This window comes from Bufo gargarizans, chromosome 4 (genome assembly GCF_014858855.1).
Source record: "Bufo gargarizans isolate SCDJY-AF-19 chromosome 4, ASM1485885v1, whole genome shotgun sequence".
Taxonomy (NCBI): domain Eukaryota; kingdom Metazoa; phylum Chordata; class Amphibia; order Anura; family Bufonidae; genus Bufo; species Bufo gargarizans.
This window is the reverse complement of record NC_058083.1, coordinates 519,531,780-519,555,926: the sequence shown is the minus strand read 5'-3', so window position 1 is coordinate 519,555,926 and position 24,147 is coordinate 519,531,780. Positions and strand designations below refer to the sequence as shown.

Here is a 24,147-nt window from a genome sequence, read left to right as displayed (position 1 = left end):
CAGATAAAAGGTCCAGAGGTCATTTCCAGTCTGCTATTTGCATTTGGAATCTGTCGCCGTCATCTCTCAAGATGAGATCCAAAGAGCTGTCACCATCAGTGAAGCAAGCCATCATTAGGCTGAAAAAACACAACAAACCCATCAGAGAGATAGCAAAAACATTAGGCGCGGCCAAAACAACTGTTTGGGACATTTTTAAAAAGAAGGAACGCACCGGTGAGCTCAGCAACACCAAAAGACCCAGAAGACCACCGAAAACAACTGTGGTGGATGACCGAAAAATTATTTCCCTGGTGAAGAAAACACCCTTCACAACAGTTGGCCAGATCAAGAACACTCTCCAGGAGGTAGGTGTATGTGTGTCAAAGTCAACAATCAAGAGAAGACTTCACCAGAGTGAACACAGAGGGTTCAACACAAGATGTAAACCATTGGTGAGCCTCAAAAACAGGAAGGCCGGATTAGAGTTTGCCAAACATCTAAAAAAGCCTTCACAGTTCTGGAACAACATCCTATGGACAGATGAGACCAAGATAAACTTGTACCAGAGTGATGGGAAGAGAAGAGTATGGAGAAGGAAAGGAACTGCTCATGATGCCAAGCATACCACCTCGTCAGTGAAGCATGGTGGTGGTAGTGTCATAGCGTGGGCATGTATGGCTGCCAATGGAACTGCTTCTCTTGTATTTATTGATGATGTGACTGCTGACAAAAGCCGCAGGATGAATTCTGAAGTGTTTCGGGCAATATTATCTGCTCATATTCAGCCCAATGCTTCAGAACTCATTGGACGGCGCTTCACAGTGCAGATGGACAATGACCCAAAGCATACTGCAAAAGCAACCAAAGAGTTTTTTAAGAGAAAGAAGTGGAATGTTATGCAATGGCCAAGTCAATCACCGGACCCGAATCCGATTGAGCATGCATTTCACTTGCTGAAGACAAAACTGAAGGGAAAATGCCCCAAGAACAAGCAGGAACTGAAGACAGTTGCAGTAGAGGCCTGGCAGAGCATCACCAGGGATGAAACCCAGCGTCTGGTGAGGTCTATGCGTTCCAGACTTCAGGCTCTAATTGACTGCAAAGGATTTGCAACCAAGTATTAAAAAGTTTGATTTATGATTATTATTCTGTCCCATAACTTTTGGTCCCTTAACAAGTGGGAGGCAAATATGCAAAGTGTTGTAATTCCTACACCATTCACCTGATTTGGCTGTAAATACCCTCAAATTAAAGCTGGGAGGTCTGCAGGTAAAGCGCATCTTGTTCGTTTCATTTCAAATCCATTGTGGTGGTGTATAGAGCCAAAAAATTTAGAATTGCATCGATGTCCCAATATTTAGAGATTCAGCAAAGATACAAAGGCCAAGTAGAGCACAAAATATTAGAGACCAAGAATCTACTGTGTAAAACTAGTTGCATTTTGCCTGACACTCATTCAGTAATTAAAGGGATAGAGAACTCCACCTGGAATTCTAACATTCCTTCCCATTGGCAGAGTAAACTTGGCCTTGGAAGCTTCACAGGCAAGAAAAGAAGGCCTTAGAGCAGGGATCAGCAACCTCCTGCTGCTGTGAGACTACAACTCCCAGCATGCACATTTGCTTGGCTGTACTTGTAACTCCCATAGAAGTGAAAGAAGGACTCTGTGAGTAGTTGTAGTCCTAGAACAGCTGGAGCGCCAAAGGTTGCTGATTTGCCTTAAAGGCCTGGGTTTGGATCACAAGAAGTCCTACTACTGGAACCCCCATTGATCACCAGCCATTGGCATGGGAACCTGGCAGCAACTGCTCGATTCACCTGCAGCGCCACCATAGGAGAAGTGAAGAATTACACTGGCTCGTGTAATGCACAGCTGTGTTGGTCCTCCAGAGTGACAGCTGCTCTTCAGCACTGATGGAGGACCTTCCACTATTAATTCTGACGTCTCTAATGGGCATTTTGAAATAGGTGTTCTTAACTACTTCAAAGGCAACCTCCAGGTTCCTTTTTTTCATCTTACATATTCGCATTTACTCTGAGGGTAAAAACCACATATTTCAATTCAGCCTTACCTTTCAGGTCTCAGTGACCACTGCTGTGGCCTGTTCATCAATATGCCACAATGAAAGTTAACCCAGGGCCTCAAACCCTAAAATAATAGGGCAACATGGTCTAATAAGAGTCCATGAGTCCACGCCCTGACACCCCATAACCTTCTTGAGATGTTGGAAGTATACCACCCATTACTATTACTACTATGAGGAGCATACAGTGAAGATGGATTTTTATATCTAGAGTGACATCACTTCCCAAGGGGCTTTCCGCCCACAGGGTCCTTTTCTTTGTTACTGCATGTGGTATCAACAAGGGTTCAATTAAATGAGCCTAAAAACATTCAATTAAAAAATAATAAGAAAACAGTCCCTCACTCATCATTTTATGTCCCCGTCCTCAGAAATACTGCAGCACTTATGTTGTTACTACACTACAACTCTCAACATGTGCATCTTAAAACATACAAAAAGTTTATCCCAATGGATTGAATGCTTCATTCACCGGTCATTGTTGTGCATCTCTTAAAAAAATGGCAGCATCTACTACAGGCACTATGAATGGAGCAGACGCTCCAGACATTTTTTTCAGCCATCGTGAAGTCCTAAGGAAAGCAGAACCGGCAGGAAAGCTCCAACCACCAGCGTCAGGCTCTCCAAAAGTCCTAGGCCTTGAGGTCTGTATTCTGATTCTCCTTGGTGTTGATGGTGCCCCCTGCCGCTAATCTCTGGTAACACGTGAACAGTCGCCACGTAAAGGAAAGTCCCGGCAGAGAACAACATCCCGTTTCCTGTTGCACTTAGTCTGTGCTGTAGGGAGCCCCCCGTCTGAAGAAAACAAGAAAAACAAAAATGAGTAATAGGTGCAGATGGAAGTATATAATAAACCTGTAATTCATCCCTATACCCTGCTCCACCATTCTGTTGGGTGGGAGGCGTATTGTCCTAGGTGGTCTAGATGGTTATGGTTCCTATCAAGTGGTCCAGTTCTTTACCTTCCCTACCTACCTCTTCTTTTCAGGTGATCCAGTCCTTTTGCCACTTCTGGATATCCAGGGATCAATAGTGGTAGTCTAGTTGTTGAGGGGGTTACCATTAGAAGATTGGCCCGTATTAAGGTACATGAAAAGGTCTCGATGAGATCTGTCCCTGCGTGCAACCAACTTCTATGGTTCTATCGGTCAGAAGCTGATCCATCGACAAGAGATGGTATACCTCACTGATGGAAGGAATAGCCTTTCAGGATCTGATATATGATATGATATGAGTAACACCACCAAATAGAGGACAGATTATGAAACGCTCTGGATTATTGGCTGGTCATCCTAAAAAGTTATCATCATGACAATCAAAAGTAGAGCAATAACACAATCTGCTGCTACCACTTGGCCTATGCTTAGTCTTCAGTTCCAGGTCTACATTTTCCACTTACCATACTAAGAATTAAGTAAGTTGTTATTGTAAGGAGCGGAGCAGCTACTGAGAACGCCAGGAGATGCTTCTGAATTTGTTTCTTCTCTAATCCCGCATGCATGAGAAACGAGACCAGACCAAATGCTGCTGGTGCCTACAGAAGAAGAAGAGTCAGAACAGAGTCAGCGATCTGTCATGTAATATCACACAGTGGTGTGGCTTTAAAGGAAACCACCATTATTTATTTATTCTTTTTGTACTACAAACACAAATTTTTCATAAATGTATTTTGTGCACTTAGTTCCTCTGGGGTGGTCCTTAAAAGAACTACTCTTCGCCCTTTCTTCACAGCATGAGAAGGTTTGCTTTGCAGCAGGTCTTTCCTGTCCTCTGCTCAATATTGGCCTTCTACACTTTCCTATTTTCAGTGTAAAAGCTGCTTATCTTGGTTCAGGCAGCACAATAGGGTGGTTCTTAAGCTGGCCATACACATAAAATAGCTGTCAGATGAACACTCATTCAACTGACAGCTATCACTCCTTAAGCCCTGAATACACATGGCCAAGCGGGCAAGTGTTATTAATAGGAAAATGTAGAGAGCTGCAGTCCGGCTCCTCTGGCAGCGGCCTATCACCCTGAAAACTAAAGGATTAGGTAGTTAAAATCTAATTGCTTGATTCTCATATCCCCCAAATCTGTTCAGTTATCTGCCGGCCAAGCATTTAAGCCACGGTGCCGCATCATAACTTAGAGTATGGTAAACAGAATATACCGGCCAAGTTAAGCAAGGTGCACACAACAAACACCATAACAGGCTGCATTCACTCTTAGAATGAAATCTTTGTTACCTTGTGTAATATTACTGCAAAGAAGACAATAACTTGTACCGACACCTGAGAGGATGCAACGGCTGCTCCGAGGGCAACTCCATCGGCTATGGAGAAAAAGGAAAGGCTGGTAACTATATTATGAGAGTATGCACCCCAGACTGGTTTAAAAAGAATACTAGTGCCACCAAGTGGTCAGATAGGTTGCCAGTTTGAAACTAGATAACTGGTGATGAAGGGTGGGAGAGGCTTGGCACCATGACCATCTTGTGTTGCACAAGAACATCCTTCTTGAATATAGAATAAAACTACTAAAATACTGCTCCCATGTACAAGAATATAACTACTATAATACTGCCTCCTATGTACAGAATATAACTACTATAATACTGCTCCTATGTACAAGAATATAACTACTATAATACTGCTCCTATGTACAAGAATATAACTACTATAATACTGCTCCAATGTACAAGAATATAACTACTATAATACTGCTCCTTTATACAAGAATATAACTACTATAATACTGCTCCTATGTACAAGAATATAACTACTATAATACTGCCTCCTATGTACAAGAATATAACTACTATAATATTGCTCCTATGTACAAGAATATAACTACTATAATACTGCCTCCTATGTACAGGAATATAACTACTATAATACTGCCTCCTATGTACAAGAATATAACTACTATAATATTGCTCCTATGTACAAGAATATAACTACTATAATATTGCTCCTATGTACAAGACTATAACTACTATAATATTGCTCCTATGTACAAGACTATAACTACTATAATATTGCCTCCTATGTACAAGAATATAATTCCTATAATACTGCCCCTATGTACAAGAATATAACTACTATAATACTGTTCCTATATACAAGAATATAACTACTATAATACTGCCTCCTATGTACAAAAATATAACTACTATAATACTGCTCCTATGTACAAGAATATAACTACTATAATACTGCCCCTATGTACAAGAATATAACTACTATAATACTGCTCCTATGTACAAGAATATAACTACTATAATACTGCCTCCTATGTACAGGAATATAACAACTATAATACTGCTCCTATGTACAAGAATATAACTACTATAATACTGCTCCTATGTACAAGAATATAACTGCTATAATACTGCTCCTATGTACAAGAATATAACTACTATAATACTGCTCCTATGTACAGGAATATAACTACTATAATACTGCTCCTATGTACAAGAATATAACTACTATAATACTGCCTCCTATGTACAGGAATATAACTACTATAATACTGCTCCTATGTACAAGAATATAACTACTATAATACTGCTCCTATGTACAAGAATATAACTACTATAATACCGCCTCCTATGTACAAGAATATAACTACTATAATACTGCTCCTATGTACAAGAATATAACTACTATAATACTGCCTCCTATGTACAAGAATATAACTACTATAATACCTGCTCCTATGTACAAGAATATAACTACTATAATACTGCTCCTATGTACAAGAATATAACTACTATAATACTGCTCCTATGTACAAGAATATAACTACTATAATACTGCCTCCTATGTACAAGAATATAACTACTATAATACTGCTCCTATGTACAAGAATATAACTACTATAATACTGCTCCTATGATACAAGAATATAACTACTATAATACTGCTCCTATATACAAGAATATAACTACTATAATACTGCTCCTATATACAAGAATATAACTACTATAATACTGCTCCTATGTACAAGAATATAACTACTATAATACGGCCTCCTATATACAAGAATATAACTACTATAATACTGCTCCTATGTACAAGTATATAACTACTATAGTACTGCTCCTATGTACAAGAATATAACTACTATAATACTGCCTCCTATGTACAAGAATATAACTACTATAATACTGCCTCCTATGTACAAGAATATAACTACTATATTACTGCTCCTATGTACAAGAATATAACTACTATAATACTGCCTCCTAGCTGTGAGGACGTGTGTGAGTAGCTCTCCTGAGCCTGTGGATGTCTGTCCAGAGCCCAGGGTGTGGCCAGCCCGGGCGGGGAACTTCCCTCAGCAAGGCCCAGGCTTCCAGGCCTACACTGGGAGAAAACTCCCAAACCATTCCTAAAGTGGATACTAATCCCAAAGTTTCCAGTCAGCAGCAGAATGAAGGAAGTATTGTTGTTCTGAAGAAAGAAGAAGAGAGGAAAGTGAGTGCAGTGAAGATGCAAGCGGATCCCAAGTCCAGCCAGCAAGGTGCAGGGGTGATGAGCACAGGCCGTGCAGCAGGTGAGCAGCTCCCCTCTCCTGCACACAGACAGAGACGGACATCACTGGAGAAACAAACACTGCAAGAAAACCTGAAACAGCAAGTTGTGGCTTCCAGCATGGCCTGTCAGGGCCGCACCAGATCTGCAGCAATGCCTCTGCAGGTAACCAGGAATGCCATGTCTACAAACACTGCAAAGTGTGAACAGGCCTCAGCAGATGCAACCGCAAGTACTAGCAGTAAAGCTGGGAAGGCAAAGCTGCAGGAGACCGGTGAATCCAAACAGCCTAGACCCCTGCCCGGACCAGGGCAGCAGGTGAAGGAGACCACGAGAGCACCTGAGCTGCAGATGGCGGAGGAGATCCCGGCACTGGTAAGGAGAATGGGGGAGTTAAGGCACCACAAACAACTGCTACAGATGCAGATAGACTGTATATATAACCTGAAAACTGCACACCCCGATAGTAAGACATTGTACGATACCAAGCTGCACTCACTGAGCATAGAGCTGGCACAGGTGGTGAAGGAGATGGACTGTGTCCTGGAGAGGATGGGGCCCCTGGCCGAGTCCTACGGGAACCAGGAACGCTTCTCACAGCAGAGACAGAACAGTGACTCTGGATCCCGCTCCTCTAGAGCACAATCAGGGTCCGTGTCCCCAGATGAGGCCCGGCGAGTGACACAACCAATACTGAAGCCTGCAAGTTTCTCTTTCCAGAAGGGAGGTGGGCAAGAGCAGCAGCAAGAACCTTCAGCTGTCCCTGAGCAACATCCTGGATATGTGGCACCACAAGTCCCAGCAGAGCCAGCCCAACAGCAGGACAGTGGACATGTATCCATGGGTCAGGGTGATGCGGTGACGCAGGAGAGCTCTGTTACTGGGGCACAGACCGGGGACATTGATATTGTACCTGAGGGGTTGGGGGCTGGGGATACTGTACAGTCTGTGTGGGATATAGAGGTGGATGGTGGTCAGGAGGGTGTACGGAATGATGTCTGTAATTTCCCCCCCTTAACACAACCCACGTCGGATGAGACTGTCCTCTCTAGTGCAGACGCGCGGCCCAATACTCAAGGTAGTGAGCCCAGTCAGGATCCTCCCAGAAATGCCTGGAGCCGCGGCGCTCCATCCTTCACCTCCAGTGCAGGCTATACAGGCCAGGCGTTTAAGAGGAGGAACGTGGTAAGGTTTAAGCACCGAGGCACCAAAGAGGACCTCCCCGATAGGAGGTTTGTGGTGAGGGAACTCCTGTGCCACCAGATGGGGTTTGCTCCAGAGGACATCCTGGCGGTGATAAATCTACCAGACAGGCAGGGCTATGATGTGAGCTTTAAGCTTATGTCTAGTCTGGATAGGTTCTGGGCAAACTTTGCCAGGGTTAGAGACACCGAGGGCTGGAATAAGTTCATTTTCATTCCCATTTCCAAGCCAGACACTGTTATTGTGAATGTTATTTTCTGGAATGAATCTGTTCCTCCCCAGGACATTGTGGTGTGGCTCCGGAGGCACTGTGACCTCGTGTCCGATCTCACTAAGAACAGGGACGATGATGGTGTCTGGACTGGAGGGTGGAAGGTGCTGGTGAAGCTGCGCCAGCACAATAACATCACCTTACATCTCCCTAACTCCTTCTTTATCGGTAGAGAGAAGGCCGTCTGTTTTTATCCTGGGCAACCTAGAAAGTGCTTCAAGTGTGGCAAAGTCGGTCATGTGGCAAATGTGTGCACAGTGGTCAAGTGCAACCTGTGCGGTGAGCTCGGCCATCTGAGTGCCACATGTAAGAACGTTAGGTGCAATCTCTGCGGGCAGATTGGCCACTCACATAAGGATTGCCCAGATGCCTGGCATAACGTATGCAGGGAGCTTCCAGATGAGGAGTTAGCGGAGGCCGCAGACGCTATAGAGGAGGAGGCTTTGATGTCAGGGACCATACTGACGAGGCACGAGGTACAACAGGGGTCAGGTGAGACAACACCCGAACCTCAGCCTTCAGATAGCACACAGGGCACCATGGAGGTGGTCACTCAGGACCAGTCTCAGGCAGCCGCCTCTGTATCACCGTCTGTATATGAAGAGGCCAAGAGGAACAAAAGGAGGAAAAAAGATAAGTCTTCCCGTAAGTCTGAGGAGGAACATAACCTGGGCCAAAACACCAGGAAAAAAGTCAGTACCGGTGCAGGTGTCATGGTCCTATCAAACAGATATGAGGCGTTATCAGAGTCTGATGGGGATTATGAGGAAGAGCAACAGAGAATAGATAATGAGTGTGAGGCAGACACAGGGGACCCCCCAACAAAGAAGAAGCCCCCTCCTGTAGAAGCCCTTGTAGAGTCAGATAAGGAGACCGGTGGTAGGCAGGAAGCCTCTGATCCTGACCTATGTTGATGGGAGTCACTTATCTGCTCTTTCTATGTTGTCTTGTGATGGCTGGGTTTTTTCTAAAAGTTGCTTCGAGCAATGTGAACAGCATCAAAGTAAGAAGGACCAGACACGCGGTATACGATCACCTCAGATACCTGGATGCAGATGTCATCTTTCTGCAGGAGACACGTTTGAACACCTTGGGGCATCTACGTGAGGCTGAGAGTGAATGGCGGTCTGGTCCTTCTTGCTGGTCGCTGGCTGTGGAGCCTTATACCGGGGTGGCCATATTGTTTAACACAAATGACGTGACTGTGCACAGGTTAACGGAGGTAGCTATGGGAAGGTGCCTGGTGCTGGAAGTGACCATCCATGGTAGACGGCTCCGCTTTATTAACATCTACGGCCCACAGACAGTGGCTGAGAGAATCCAGCTGTTTAATGATGTGAAGCAGTATCTTTTCACCTCTATACCTGTAGTAATGGCGGGGGACTTTAATGTCACTTTGTCATCAGGTGACCGGTCCTCGGGCAGGGCGGTGGTCAGAGACTCCAGAGTCTTAAGTAATATAATATCGCAGGCTGGCCTAAGTGATGTCTTCACATGGGGTGGCAGGAAGCCAAACTTCACATATTCTTGTGCTGACAGAAGCAGTAGAATTGACATGGCGTTTGTGAACCCCACAGAGACTGTTAGCGGGATAAGTGAGAAGGTCGTCCCCTACTCTGACCACCTGGCTTTGTTTTTTTGCTTGGGAGCCACTAGACGCTCTGATATTGGTAGAGGGCTATGGAGGCTTAATTCTAGCCTCCTGGATGATGTCTATGTCCAGGATTGTGTCCACTCTCTTTTCCAGGTTCAGCTTGAGAGAGTGGACTTTTATAACAACGTGGCCGACTGGTGGGAGGATGTCAAGGTGGAGATCAGATCCCTCTTACAGGGACTGTCAATTAAAAGAGGGAAGAGTAAGTATAGCCAGTATCTCAGGCTGCGGAAAGAATTGGAGTCACTGTATTCGGCGGGTGGGGATGAAAAACAAAAGATCGACCAACTGAAATCTGAGATAAGTCAGTATCAGTACAGCAGGTACACCTCCCTGGTTCTGGAACGGGATTATGGGACCTTAGGGGCTCCTGATCCCTTTGAGAATTGCAGGGAACGTGTGGCTAATAGATCGGTGGCAGGTCTCACTGACTCCCAGGGTGTTTTGCAGGAATCTCGGGAGGGTATCCTGGGGGTGGTGAGATCTTACTATGCTGGCTTATTTCAGAAGAAGGTTTTGGATAAAGAGAAGATGACTCAATTCTTGGAGGCAACTCCAGGTCCTGATACTAATGATGTGGACTTTTCTCCTTTGACAGCAGAATTAACGGTGGAGGAAGTTAAAGTGGCCATTGATCAGTTACATCTGAAGAAGGCACCAGGTCCAGATGGTATAACAGCAGAATTCTATAAGAAGTTCGTAGACCACTTGGCCCCAATCCTCGTGGACGTGTACAAAAATTGTCTAGAAAATCACCTGATGCCTCCGTCCATGAGGGTGTCCTCGCTAATTCTGCTGTCTAAAGGTAAGGAGCCTAGTGACATCAAGAACTGGAGGCCGATTGCCCTCTTGAATGTTGACAGGAAGATTCTGGCAAAAATCATGTTCTCTAGGTTAGTCTGTTTGTCCCGGGCACTGTTGGCAGGCTGTCAGTTTGGCACAGTAAAAGGGCGGAACATCTCTGGAGCAGTCATCTCGATAAGGGAGATGTTTGAGAGATGTAAAGCTCTGAGGTGTGGGAGATATGTTGTAGGTCTGGACCAGGCTAAAGCTTTTGACAGAGTGGATCACGAGTATCTATGGGCCACTTTGTCAAAGTACGGTATTCCAGGACAATTTGTAGATTGGCTGAAAACTTTATATTGTGAGGCGAAGAGCTTTCCTCTAATCAATGGTTGGCAAGGGGACACTTTTGAAGTAGAGGCAGGGGTGAGACAGGGTTGCCCTTTGAGTCCACTGCTGTATGTGTTTGCCTTGGACCCGTTCCTGAGGTCACTGCAGGAGTGCGATTTTCAGGGGGTGCCGGTCCCCCACTGCTTGCCTTTGAAAGTAGTTGCCTATGCGGATGATGTGACTGTGGTGATATCTGAGCCTCGTGAGGTGCAGATGTTGTCTGCAGCCATCAGAAGCTACTCGGAGGCCTCGGGGTCTCTAGTCAACCTTGAGAAGAGTCAAGCTCTCTGGACTTTAAGTACTGATCCAGACTTTGATCTGCCACAATTTGCAAAGGCCTCCACCTATATTAAAATCCTTGGGGTCAAATTTGGGAGGGAAGATAATGCCAAACTAAATTGGGAAGAAAAGTTGGATTCCGGAAATGCAAAGGTTCAGCGATGGAAGAACTGGAGGCTGACCTATAGAGAAAGGGTTACTATGTTGAAGACTTACCTGGTCCCCGTCTTCTTGTACGTCTCTGTTGTCTTTCCTTTGCCAGAACCTTTCTCGGCTAGGCTCTTTAGCCTGTTCTTCCAACTTTTGTGGGGGAACAGGTTGAACCCAATAAAAAGAGGGATCACCTACCTACAGAGGAGAGAGGGTGGGCTGGATATGTTAAATCCAAGGGTGTTCTTTGACTCCATGTTTCTGAAAGTAATTTTGGTTGCCTGGACTCAAACAGCAGCTCCCTGTGGGCCGAACAGTGTCAGGGACTGGATATTGCCTTTTGCAGAGTCTTGGGTGCGAGGCGGCAGTCTCAAGAGGGGTCGGTTTACTCGTGGCTTCCTCCCCCAGTACCTGGAATATGGTCTAAAGTGTGTGAAGAAATGGGGAATAGACAAGGTGTATCTGGAGACTAAGACCAGGAAGGATCTCTATATAAAGATCTGTAGGGCCTTCTATAACTTGCAGCCAGCACTGAGAGACTGTACAACGGCCACCTTGCAGGAAAGTCTCAGGTTCCTCAACGGACCAAGGCTTCCTGCAAAGTTGTTTGACATTGCCTGGCTGTCATTCCATGGGAAGCTTTTTGTCAGAGGCAATTTAAAGTTCCTGAGTGTTCTAGATCGCATGTGTCCCTTGGGCTGTCAGCAGGAGGAGACTATGGAACATTTTATAACCGAGTGCTGGGGAGGGCGACAGATATGGCAGGAGATAGCCAGCAAGCTAAAAATCCCAAGGCTGCAGTCTCTGACCTACCCAGACATTGTATATGGTGTGACATCACAGGTAGCTGACATTGACCGGGGGACCCTGCATTTGATTATAACCATCGTTAAATACTATCACTGGCAGACAAGAACAAGAGTGTCCATCCACAGTGAGCCCTTCAACCATGAGAAAGCCGTAAACCTCATCCTGTCGGAGCTAAGGTGGGTCAGATCTATAGAAGTTAGGAGAAAGGGCGGGAATGAAAAATTATGGAAGAATGTATATTTGGAGTAATTTCTGGTTCATGTATCCTGGAATTATGTTTATTTATTCATCTTTTCTCCCATTTATTTGCAATGGACTCTTAAGTTAAAGTTATTATAAACTTATTATTTTGATGATATGTATGATTTCAGTTTAATAATTGTTTGTTCATTCTCATTTCGGAATGTACTATTGTATTTTTGCTTGTTTTATACTAATAAAAATTGCCTCCTATCTACAGGAATATAACTACTATAATACTGCTCCTATGTACAAGAATATAACTACTATAATACTGCTCCTATGTACAAGAATATAACTACTATAATACTGCTCCTATATACAAGAATATAACTACTATAATACTGCTCCTATATACAAGAATATAACTACTATAATACTGCTCCTATATACAAGAATATAACTACTATAATACTGCTCCTATATACAAGAATATAACTACTATAATACTGCTCCTATGTACAGGAATATAACTACTATAATACTGCTCCTATGTACAAGAATATAACTACTATAATACTGCTCCTATGTACAAGAATATAACTACTATAATACTGCCTCCTATGTACAAGAATATAACTACTATAATACTGCCTCCTATGTACAAGAATATAACTACTATAATACTGCTCCTATGTACAGGAATATAACTACTATAATACTGCCTCCTATGTACAAGAATATACTACTATAATACTGCTCCTATGTACAAGAATATAACTACTATAATACTGCTCCTATGTACAAGAATATAACTACTATAATACTGCTCCTATGTACAAGAATATAACTACTATAATACTGCTCCTATGTACAAGAATATAGCTACTATAATACTGCTCCTATGTACAAGAATATAACTACTATAATACTGCTCCTATGTACAAGAATATAACTACTATAATACTGCTCCTATGTACAAGAATATAACTACTATAATACTGCTCCTATGTACAAGAATATAACTACTATAATACTGCTCCTATGTACAGGAATATAACTACTATAATACTGCCTCCTATGTACAAGAATATAACTACTATATTACTGCTCCTATGTACAAGAATATAACTACTATAGGGGCGGAGCTTGGCTGCCTTCCTGAATGGCTGCCTGTTGCTGAGCTCCTCCGACTAGCTGGTGATTAACCCCATTAAAAGCACTTTTTTACCTGCGCAAATGGGCAAAGTGGGGAGAGACCGCAGCAAGGACCCTTTAGAGACCACCCAGGTCCGCTCCAAGCAGCCAGACATGGAGCAATACTTGAAAAAGCAGCCCAAGGCCCGTGGAGCTGAGACTCCCAAGATGGCGCCGGCTGCTTCTCAGCATTCTGAGGGAGAAGACTATTCTGAAGCAGGAAGCGCTTCTGACATCTCGGATTACAAAGCCCGAAAACGGAGTGGAACTTTATCAAAGAAGGCACTTCGGGAGGTCCTGGACTCCGCTCTGGCTCCCCTGCGACAAGACCTAGCAGAGATCAAGGTAGATCTGCGCAGCATGGGGCAGCGGGTGGCGGACTTAGAAAATTCGCATGATGCGATTATTCGCCATGAGGGAGAAATATGCGCAGTATTAAATTCGCAAAAAGACTTGCTTAATGATGCTTTGCTGCGCATCGAGGATCAAGAAAATCGCAGCCGCAGGCGAAATATTCGCATCCGGGGCCTGCCTGAATCATTCGCATCGGAAGCTCTGGAAAAAAAAAAAAAAAAAAAAAAAAAAAATCGCATGCAAAATTTTTGCGAATCTTTTGGGAACGGACAGAGCTGCGAAAATCACAATTGAGAGGATACACAGAGCTTTGAGACCTAAACCTAAAGGCTCTGAGCCGCCGAGAGATGTTGTTTGTGGCCTTCTTAGTTATGTGGACACTGCGGCTCTGCTGAAAGCAAGTAGAGAAGCAGACAGCTTGGGATTTGAAGGCACACCGATCTTGTTTTTTCAAGACCTGGCTCCTACTACGCTGGCGAAACGCCAAATTCTCCGGCCACTCCTAGAAGCTCTCAAGGCCTCTGCCATCCAGTTCAGATGGCTTTACCCATTCGGCCTGGCCGTTATGAAGAACGGGAGACAGATTACTATACGCTCCCCTCAGGATCTAAACGCTGCCTGGGTTCACATGGGTATTTCACCGCTGGAAATACTGTCCTGGATGCCTGCCGACCAGGGAGAGCCAATACCCTCGCCTCCAAGCCCGGCCCAGTGGAATACTGTCACCTCGGGTAAAGCTACCAGACCCAACCGGGAACACCATCTTCCCGCCACTTCCGAGTTTCCTCCGCACCGCTGAGATGATATGCCGCCTATGGGACACTAACCAATTCTACAGCCCACTAAAAGGGCACTTCCTTCGGCGGTCACCCAGCCTGTGACCCCTGATGACACCCAGATGGCGTCCTTTGTTACAGCACGGAAAAGACTTTCCCTTTTCGTTCTATTTGGGACCTTGTTACTGCTAAGTTTTATGGTTCACATTACCTTTCCCCCCCCCTCCCCCCCGAGAAGCTGGGGTTTAGCCAGCATCTGACCTGGTTCACGACCCTACCCCCTGATGGCCTCCTTTTGGCCCCCAAGGGCTCCACGAGACCCCCCGCCCGGTGGATCCCGGCTGTCCGCCGTCATGCAAAAGGATCGTTTCAACATCGGGCGCCCTGTGGAGCTTTCATCTCTCTGTGTTTTATGCTGGTTTTTGCATTTAACTTTCTTTTATTTTATTTGCAGATGTTTTATTCATTTTGTCTGTGTCCTCCCTTCTCCTACCGTGTCTTTCCCTCCTTCTTCCACGCTCGATTGGTCTACAACTGATGATATGCACTGTACCCAACCACTACCCGGGGATGGCTGAAGTCATAGTTTCTTCTTTCAACGTGAGAGGTCTGAATGAGCCATGTAAGAGATCGCAGATCCTATCTCTACTGCAGAAAGACAAAGTCTCCATAGCATTCTTCCAAGAGACCCACTTCCGGTCGGGTAAGATACCTAATCTTCCACCCAAAAAATTCTCACAATGGTACCACAGCACACATAGCTCGGCTAGCAGAGGTGTTAGCATCGCCATTCACAAGCAACTACCCTTCGTAGTCTCGGCTTCTTCCTCAGACCCGGATGGTCGGTACTTGTTTGTGAAGGGCGCAATTGCTGACACCCAGATCACACTGGCTAACGTCTACGCTCCAAATAGGGGACAGGTCCAATGGCTGATTCAGACCCTCACGCTCCTATCCTCCTTCAAAGAGGGCATTGTCATTTTAGGGGGAGATTTTAATGTATCCCTTGACCCTAGCTTAGACTCCTCCTCCGGGAAATTGGCTATTACACACATACGCCTGAGGCGTTTGAAACTGGCCTTGAAAAAGCTAGGTGTGTTTGACACATGGCGCACTCTAAACCCCTCTGGTAGGGATTATACCTTCTTCTCCCATGCCAAGTCCTCATACCATAGACTGGATCACTTCTTCTTATCCTCAAAACATGCCCAACTGCTCCTGCACGCCAAAATAGGTAATATTACTTTGTCAGATCACTCCCCAATTTTTATACATTTCACCTTGACCTCTCTTCCAAAACGGGAATGGAATTGGCGCCTCAATGACACCCTCATCTTAGATCAAGCCAACTCCCAGAAACTAGCTTCCTCACTGACCGAGTTCTTCCAGCGGAATAATGCAGGCCCCACACCTCCCTCACCACCGATTGTATGGGAGACCCATAAAGCGGTGATCCGAGGTGAACTTATCGCCCTCGGCTCCCACGTTAAAAAACAACGCTCTCAAGCCATTGCCACCCTTATGTCCCAAATTGAGTCGCTCGAACTTACGCACAAACAATCGCAGGCACTTAGTTGTGCCACTGAACTTAGTGATGCCAGAACTAAGCTTAAGAACTTACTAAATGTTACATCGGCCAAACTGCTCCTACGCTCTAGATTTAAATCGTACGCTCATGGCGATAAGGGGAACAAACTTATGGCAGCGCTAGTTAAAAAACAACATTCTGATTCTTTTATCTCTGCTATCAAAGATGCTAAAGGAACTCACCTGAAGTCCACCCCTGACATTGCGATGGCCTTTAGCACCTTTTATACGGAGCTCTACAATCTTCCACCCTCCTCGCTCAGTCGCTTAATACCCTCACGGACGCCACGGAAAAATTCCTTTCCTCCCTACATCTCCCTAATATCACCCAATCCCAGGCAACTCAGCTAGTAGCCCCAATAACAGATGCTGAAGCGCGGAAAGTACTGGCCTCTATTCCTTCAGGGAAGAGCCCTGGACCTGATGGCTTCTCCATTACGTACTATAAAAATTTTCAAGATATTCTTGTCCCCCACTTCCGCTCCATGTGTAATCACCTTCTGAACGGTGGCCAACTCCCCCCCCCCAATCGCTTTCGGCCCACATTACGATTATTCATAAAGAGAACAAAGATCCTCTAAATTGTGGTAGTTATCGCCCAATCTCCCTCCTTAACACGGACATAAAGTGGTGGGCTAAGATATTGGCTCAGCGAATTCAGCAGATTCTCCCCGATATGATCCATAGGGAGCAAGTTGGGTTTGTCTCTGGCAGACAGGGGAACGAAAATACCGTCCGCCTCCTCCACCTCATGAATTGGGCGCGTAGCACTTCAACTCCGCTAGCCTTGCTCAGCACAGACGCGGAAAAGGCCTTCGACAGGGTCAGTTGGCAGTACATGTCTGCGGCACTGTCGAAATTTGGCTTCCCTGATCAGTTTATCGCGGCTATTTTCTCTTTATACTCGTCCCCCTCTGCCAGAGTCAAAGTCAACGGCACTCTTTCCCCTGCCTTTGCCATATCCAATGGCACTAGACAGGGATCCCCCCTCTCCCCGTCTCTTTTTGTCATAGTAATGGAAACGCTGCTATGCAAGATCAGACAAGACCCTGCAATTGAAGGCATCAAGATGGGCTCTTGTATGCATACCACCGCAGCATTTGCAGATGATCTATTAATTATGACCACCAACCCCACGATTTCTTTCCCACGGCTTCATTCTCTGTTCGAAGAGTTCGGATGGATTTCTAATTTCAAGATTAATTATAGCAAATCCATGGCCCTGAATGTTTCATGCAAATCCTCTGTAGTCAAGGACCTTAAACGCACCACCTCCTTTGCTTGGGCCCCCCGTGATATTACGTTTCTAGGGATACGAATCTCAGCTAACCAAGATGATCTATTTAGTCTGAACTACGGCCCCCTACTCAAAGATATTAGAACACATCTACAGTCCCTTAAACTCCCCTTCATCTCCTGGATAGGCAGGAAGAACTTCCTTAAAGCCTTCATTGTACCCAAACTTCTATATTTAGTTCAGACACTACCAATTTGGATACCCCGCTCCTTTTTTATGGAAATACGCTGTGTGTTCCCTTTGTTCATGTGGGCAGGCAAGTCCTCCAGGATAGCGTACTCAATATTGACAAGAGAAAAGAGGTTTGGGGGCTTTGGTATGCCCGACATCCAAACTTATTATACAGCGTCGCTCCTGAACAGGTGCTTTTCTCTCCTCTCACGCCAACCCCCGAATCTTTGTGTACAACTGGAACGTGCTCTTCTCACCTACAAAGAAGGACTTATCCTATGGGGAATCCGCACATGCACCCCGAATAACGCATATGCCTCTCCCATTTGGAAAGGCATGTTAGTGGAATGGGCCAAACTGTATAAATCCCGAGACATCAGGTTCCCTAATATCCACCTCCCCCTGCATCTACTACAGAACTATATTCACCCCGATATACTCAAACCCTCCGGAGTCTGGAGCATACTATCTGACCTTACCTTACAAGATATCGCTTCTACGTCTGGGGACTTGGCATGGGACAAGATTCAGGCTCTGCCAAGGGTCAAAGCCCTCTCCTTCCTTTCTATTGGGGCTTTTAGTCGTGATGTTAAAGCTCTCAAGCTACCTTCCCCCACTGATGATACATCTACTTGGCTAGAGAAGAAGCTTTGTGTTCCCGAGTTACCGAAAAAGCCCCTCTCGACACTCTACAGGGAGCTGCTCTCTTCTGCTCCTCCGGCACTGCACTTTATGTCTGCCTGGGAAAAGGAGCTCACAATCCAACTGACTGAGCCGGAGAAGGCCTTTATCTTAGCCCACTCACATGGCTTCAACCGATGCATCAAAATTTCGGAGAATTCCTACAAGTTACTGACCCGCTGGTACAAAACACCAGAATTCCTACATAGGCTCAACCCAGATATTCCATCGCAGTGCTGGAGGTGTGGAACAGAAGTCGGCTCCTTGTCACACATATGGTGGTCCTGCAGTAAAATTTGCCCCTTTTGGTCTCAAATAGAGAACACAATTAACCGGATATGCGCCTCTGAGGTACGTCTGGATGCAAAACTAGTACTCCTCTGGTGTCCCAATGATTCCCTTACCCCTGCCAAAGCTGACTTCCCGACCATGCTTCTCACTGCAGCGCGTATGTTGATACCCCTCCTCTGGAAGAATGACTCACCGCCTTCTATGTTAATGTGGACCGAGAAAACAGATCAACTGTTTAGATTTGAGGAATTAGCCCATTGGGAAACACGCACACGTTCCAAATTTCTCAAACTGTGGCGACCATGGGAGAAATACCGCAATCCCGAGTGAATTGGAAGAACTCCCTCTCCTCCTCTACCCACCCCATTCTACCCCTCCTCCCAACTTCCCACTCTTGTCCGTGTCTTTTTCTTTCATTTGTTGTTAACTTAATTTGTTTATACTCACTATGTTAGTAGATCTGATATGGTCTGTAAGAATATTTGCACCCATTCTACTGCTGCCATTTGCATATGGCTATATAATGATACGTAATTTTTTGACCGACCATTTGCACTCTCAATAAAAAAGAGTTTTGGTTAAGAATATAACTACTATAATACTGCTCCTATGTACAAGAATATAACTACTATAATACTGCTCCTATGTACAAGAATATAACTACTATAATACTGCCCCTGTGTACAAGAATATAACTACTATAATACTGCCTCCTATGTACAAGAATATAACTATTATAATACTGCTCCTATGTACAAGAATATAACTGCTATAATACTGCTCCTATGTACAAGAATATAACTGCTATAATACTGCTCCTATGTACAAGAATATAACTACTATAATACTGCTCCTATGTACAAGAATATAACTACTATAATACTGCCTCCTATGTACAAGAATATAAGTACTATAATACTGCTCCTATGTACAAGAATATAACTACTATAATACTGCTCCTATGTACAAGAATATAACTACTATAATACTGCCCCTGTGTACAAGAATATAACTACTATAATACTGCCTCCTATGTACAAGAATATAACTATTATAATACTGCTCCTATGTACAAGAATATAACTGCTATAATACTGCTCCTATGTACAAGAATATAACTGCTATAATACTGCTCCTATGTACAAGAATATAACTACTATAATACTGCTCCTATGTACAAGAATATAACTACTATAATACTGCCTCCTATGTACAAGAATATAGCTACTATAATACTGCTCCTATGTACAAGAATATAACTACTATAATACTGCCTCCTATGTACAAGAATATAGCTACTATAATACTGCTCCTATCTACAAGAATATAACTACTATAATACTGCTCCTATGTACAAGAATATAACTACTATAATACTGCTCCTATGTACAAGAATATAAGTACTATAATACTGCCTCCTATGTACAATAATATACCTACTATAATACTGCTCCTGTGTACAAGAATATACCTACTATAATCATATCTTATTATACACTTTACCATTGTGCAGATATTAGTACAGGAACAGATAGATAAGAATAATCCGCTTTATGCGATTGTCTTATTCAGGATTTATATTTTATAGGTGACACACAAGTCGATTATTGTTAGAAAGAAAAGCACAAATCCTCCAAGATAAAATCCCGGTACAGGCCCCGGGTGTGATAGGAGATAATAGAGCGGATTAATGGTGCGGAGCCCGGCAGCTGTTATCAGATCGGAGACCTGTCCCTGGGATAACAACAAGTGCAGTCATTACAGAATTAATCCACTTTGACCAGGACCTGTCCCGATAAGGGTTAATTACCCGTGTAATTCTCCCTAATTGATGAACACCAGGCCATTGCTATTCATTTTATATTATGGTCAGGTCGGGTTAATTAGGTTCTGGATTATAATTAGATTGTAGATTTATTCAGACCGCCTCATCAGTAGCTTTTCCTTTAAAGGGATTTCCAGGGGGAATATTAAAAAAAAAAAAAAAAAAAAAAAGGGGGGGGGGTTAAAAATAACAATAATCATGACGCACCGCACTGACCATCCAGGGCCCGGCACTGGCTGCTCTGATCCCGTCTGCATTACAGGCAGGAAATGACTCGGACTACTCAATCAATGGACGTTGCGGGTCACTGCAGCACCCACTGCTGACTGGCTAAGTGGGCCATTTCCTGGGCGTCGGGCCTGGCACCGGAAAGTGGGGAGCAGTGGGCACAAGAGCAGAAGCAGAGGGGGGAGGGGGTGAGGGCAGCAGCAGTCAGTGTGGAGCGCGTTTCCACAGTTCAGTAAATAGAAGACAGATGGGCATAGCTAATGCACAAAATGGGTAGAAATGTATGATTTCAGTAATTAAAGTATATTACAAAAATAGTCAGCATCACTGCCCTATCCAAAAAAAAAAAAAAGAAATGTCGGTTAGCCGGTTACACTTTCAATTTTTATTTTTTTCTAAAGCAGAATTTCTTACTCCCAGATTGGTGGTCTTCCTCTCTCTAGGAAAACGTTGCATCAGGAGTTCAATTTCCCTGCAGTGCCACCACTGGGGGAAAAAGGAATTACACGTTTCCTGCTGAAATCAATAGGCCGTTCAGGACCTCCATCAATTAGCGGAGTAGAGATCAGTGACATAGAGCATCTCTAATCCTGGAGGAGCTGGCATAGAGACGCTCTATGTCGCCGCTGTCTACCCCGGCTGATGGATGGGGGTCCTGAGCAGCAGACCCCCTTCCCCCTCTGTTATCTCACAGTTTGGTGATAGGGCTTCCATATGTCTGACATGTCCGTGGGAAAAATTCATGTAAAAAGACTGAACCCACAAAATAAGAGATCAGACAAGAAGACTGCAGAGACAGAGACGTGGAGGGTTTACTTGTAGTGTGAAAGAAAGCGGTCGCCCAAAAAGTGACGCCACTTCTCCATTTCTACAGTTGTCTCATATGGTTTAGAGACGCCCTTTATATTTTAGGGCTTGTTTGCATGTGCATTGGGGGACTCCTCCACAGACTCCAATGTATTGAATAGGATCTGTTCGGCTTAGTTCAGCTCCATTATCTGCCGACTCCGGCACTTCTGTAATTTTAATTGTTCTGCTCGTATAACGGAAAACAATACCGCTGGTGCCTTATAGGACGACAGAGAGGCGTATGGTAAGATGAATTTCCTGGGCCCCAGTGCAAAATCTGAAACAGGCCTCCCCCCCCTACCATGTGGCCCCTATCAGGCTCTAGGACCCGTGTGCCACCCCCTAGAGCTATGCTCTTATTGGCAACCTACTGTATAAGGCCTCTTTCAGACATGCGTTGCGGGAAAATGTGCGGGTGCGTTGCGGGAACATGCGCGATTTTTCCGTGCGAGTGCAAAACATTGTAATGCGTTTTGCACTCGCGTGAGAAAAATCGCGCATGTTTGGTACCCAAACCCAAACTTCTTCACAGAAGTTCGGGCTTGGGATCGGTGTTCTGTAGATTGTATTATTTTCCCTTATCACATGGTTATAAGGGAAAATAATAGCATTCTGAATACAGAATGCATAGTACAATAGCACTGGAGGGGTTAAAAAATAAAAATTTAACTCACCTTAATCCAGCCGGCATCTCTTCTGTCTTCTTTCTTTGCTGTGTGCAGTAACAGGACCTGTGGTGACGTCACTCCGGTCATCACATGATCCATCACCATGGTAAAAGATCATGTGACGGACCATGTGATGACCGGAGAGACGTCACCACAGGTCCTTTTCCTGCACACAGCACAGAAGACAGACAGAAGAGAAGCCGGGCTGCGCGATCAAGTGGATTAAGGGGAGTTAAATATTTTTTTGTTTTTTTTAACCCCTCCAGCGCTATTGTACTATGCATTCTATATTCAGAATGCTATTATTTTCCCTTAAAACCATGTTATAAGGGAAAATAATAATGATCGGGTCCCCATCCCGATCGTCTCCTAGCAACCGTGCGTGAAAATCGCACCGCATCCGCACTTGCTTGCGATTTTCACGCAGCCCCATTCACTTCTATGGGGCCTGCGTTGCGTGGAAAACGCACAATATAGAGCATGCTGCGATTTTCACACAACGCACAAGTGATGTGTGAAAATCACTGCTCATGTGCACAGTCCCATAGAAATGAATGGGTCCGGATACAGTGCGGGTGCAATGCGTTCAACTCACGCATCGCATCTGCGCGGAAAACTCGCCCGTGTGAAAGGGGCCTAATGCCAACTGGATACGTATCACTGCAAACAAGACGGATGAACGAGTAAGTATGAGATGGATATTACATAGATAAATGATAGATCTTTGTTAATATTATATGTAACATATGTTATAACCATTTATCACCTGCAGCGTGGATCACCAGTCCCAGTGTGGCCGTTATACTGGTACCAGCGGACATTCCTGTCCGGGGATCTGTAATATAATATAAACGGTACAGTAAGCGCCCAACTGTCAGAGCTCCGGTCCAGGACACCAGCGATCACAGAGACATCACGTACATGGAGACCCCCCACCAGTCCTCATTCTGGAGGGGGGGAGGGGGTCATTGAAATCCACCTTCATAACCTCACCATGATAGGAGCAGTAGCTGCCGATCTGATCCACAATGAACATGAGGACAAATCCAGTCACCAGGAAGACCCCAATGAAGAAGTGCGGGGGCACAGAGCTGACCTCGGCTACCTCCTCCTCTGCAGCGGACGTCAGGTTCACATTCACACATTTCACTGCAGAACCTGCAAAAACACGCACGATGGTGCAGAATAAGACGGAGAAATCGAAACAGGCGCCGCTTATCAGATAATCGCAGGAAACTAGAACCTTGCGTTATCTTTTCCATAGGATTTATCTAATCCTTGTTCTTATCCAGTTACAAAAGCTGAAGAATAATAAAGCAACTGAAAATAATATGTTCAATGTGATCTTTATCCGGCAGGAGCTTTCTGCGCTCAGTGGCGCCCTCTGCTGCTTTCAATAAGCTGTCAAGGGTAAGAATATTCCCCCCCAAAACATTGTCAAAGGGAATATATCATCAGATAATAACACTGTACTAGTCACCAGAACACATACAAAATAGGCTGCACTTCCTGTTTTATGAGATTTGCTATATAGACTGGGACAGAGTAAGCAGAGTCAGAGCATTGGAGACTGGACAAGGTAATGACAGCGCTATTGTCCCGCTTGAGGCCTAGGTAACACAGGATAGTAACACTATGTATACAGATAAGACTTGGTATGCAGCTCCCCTGTCCCTTCCTTGTCTATAGGGGAGGGGCCGCACTCCATCACTATTTCTCTTCTACTTAGGCAAGATTAAGAGCCCATAGTTATGAGAGTAAACAAACTATACTTGTCAAGTCATGGATGGGGTTAAAAAAAGAAAAAGGAGGCCCACTGTGAGGTCCTACATACACTTGGAGCCAGTCCAGTAGCTATACGATACTGACTTTTGGCTCATTGGCTTTGCTGTATAGAATGGGACAGAACAAGTAGAGTCA

General features: G+C 44.6%; 1 protein-coding gene across 1 annotated transcript in view; it reads right to left on the bottom strand.

Moving 5' to 3' along the window:
* Positions 1-1,306: 1,306 nt before the first annotated feature.
* Positions 1,307-24,147, bottom strand: part of LOC122934389 (zinc transporter ZIP9-like) — a 32,600-nt gene continuing 9,759 nt past the window's right edge. Inside the window, exons 3-7 of the mRNA XM_044289814.1 lie at positions 23,221-23,385; positions 22,994-23,062; positions 4,295-4,380; positions 3,466-3,600; positions 1,307-2,861 (exon numbers count right to left, since the gene is read on the bottom strand). Coding sequence (XP_044145749.1) covers positions 2,622-2,861; positions 3,466-3,600; positions 4,295-4,380; positions 22,994-23,062; positions 23,221-23,385 — 695 coding nt within the window. The 3' untranslated portion in view covers positions 1,307-2,621. The remainder of the gene's footprint in view (positions 2,862-3,465; positions 3,601-4,294; positions 4,381-22,993; positions 23,063-23,220; positions 23,386-24,147) is intronic.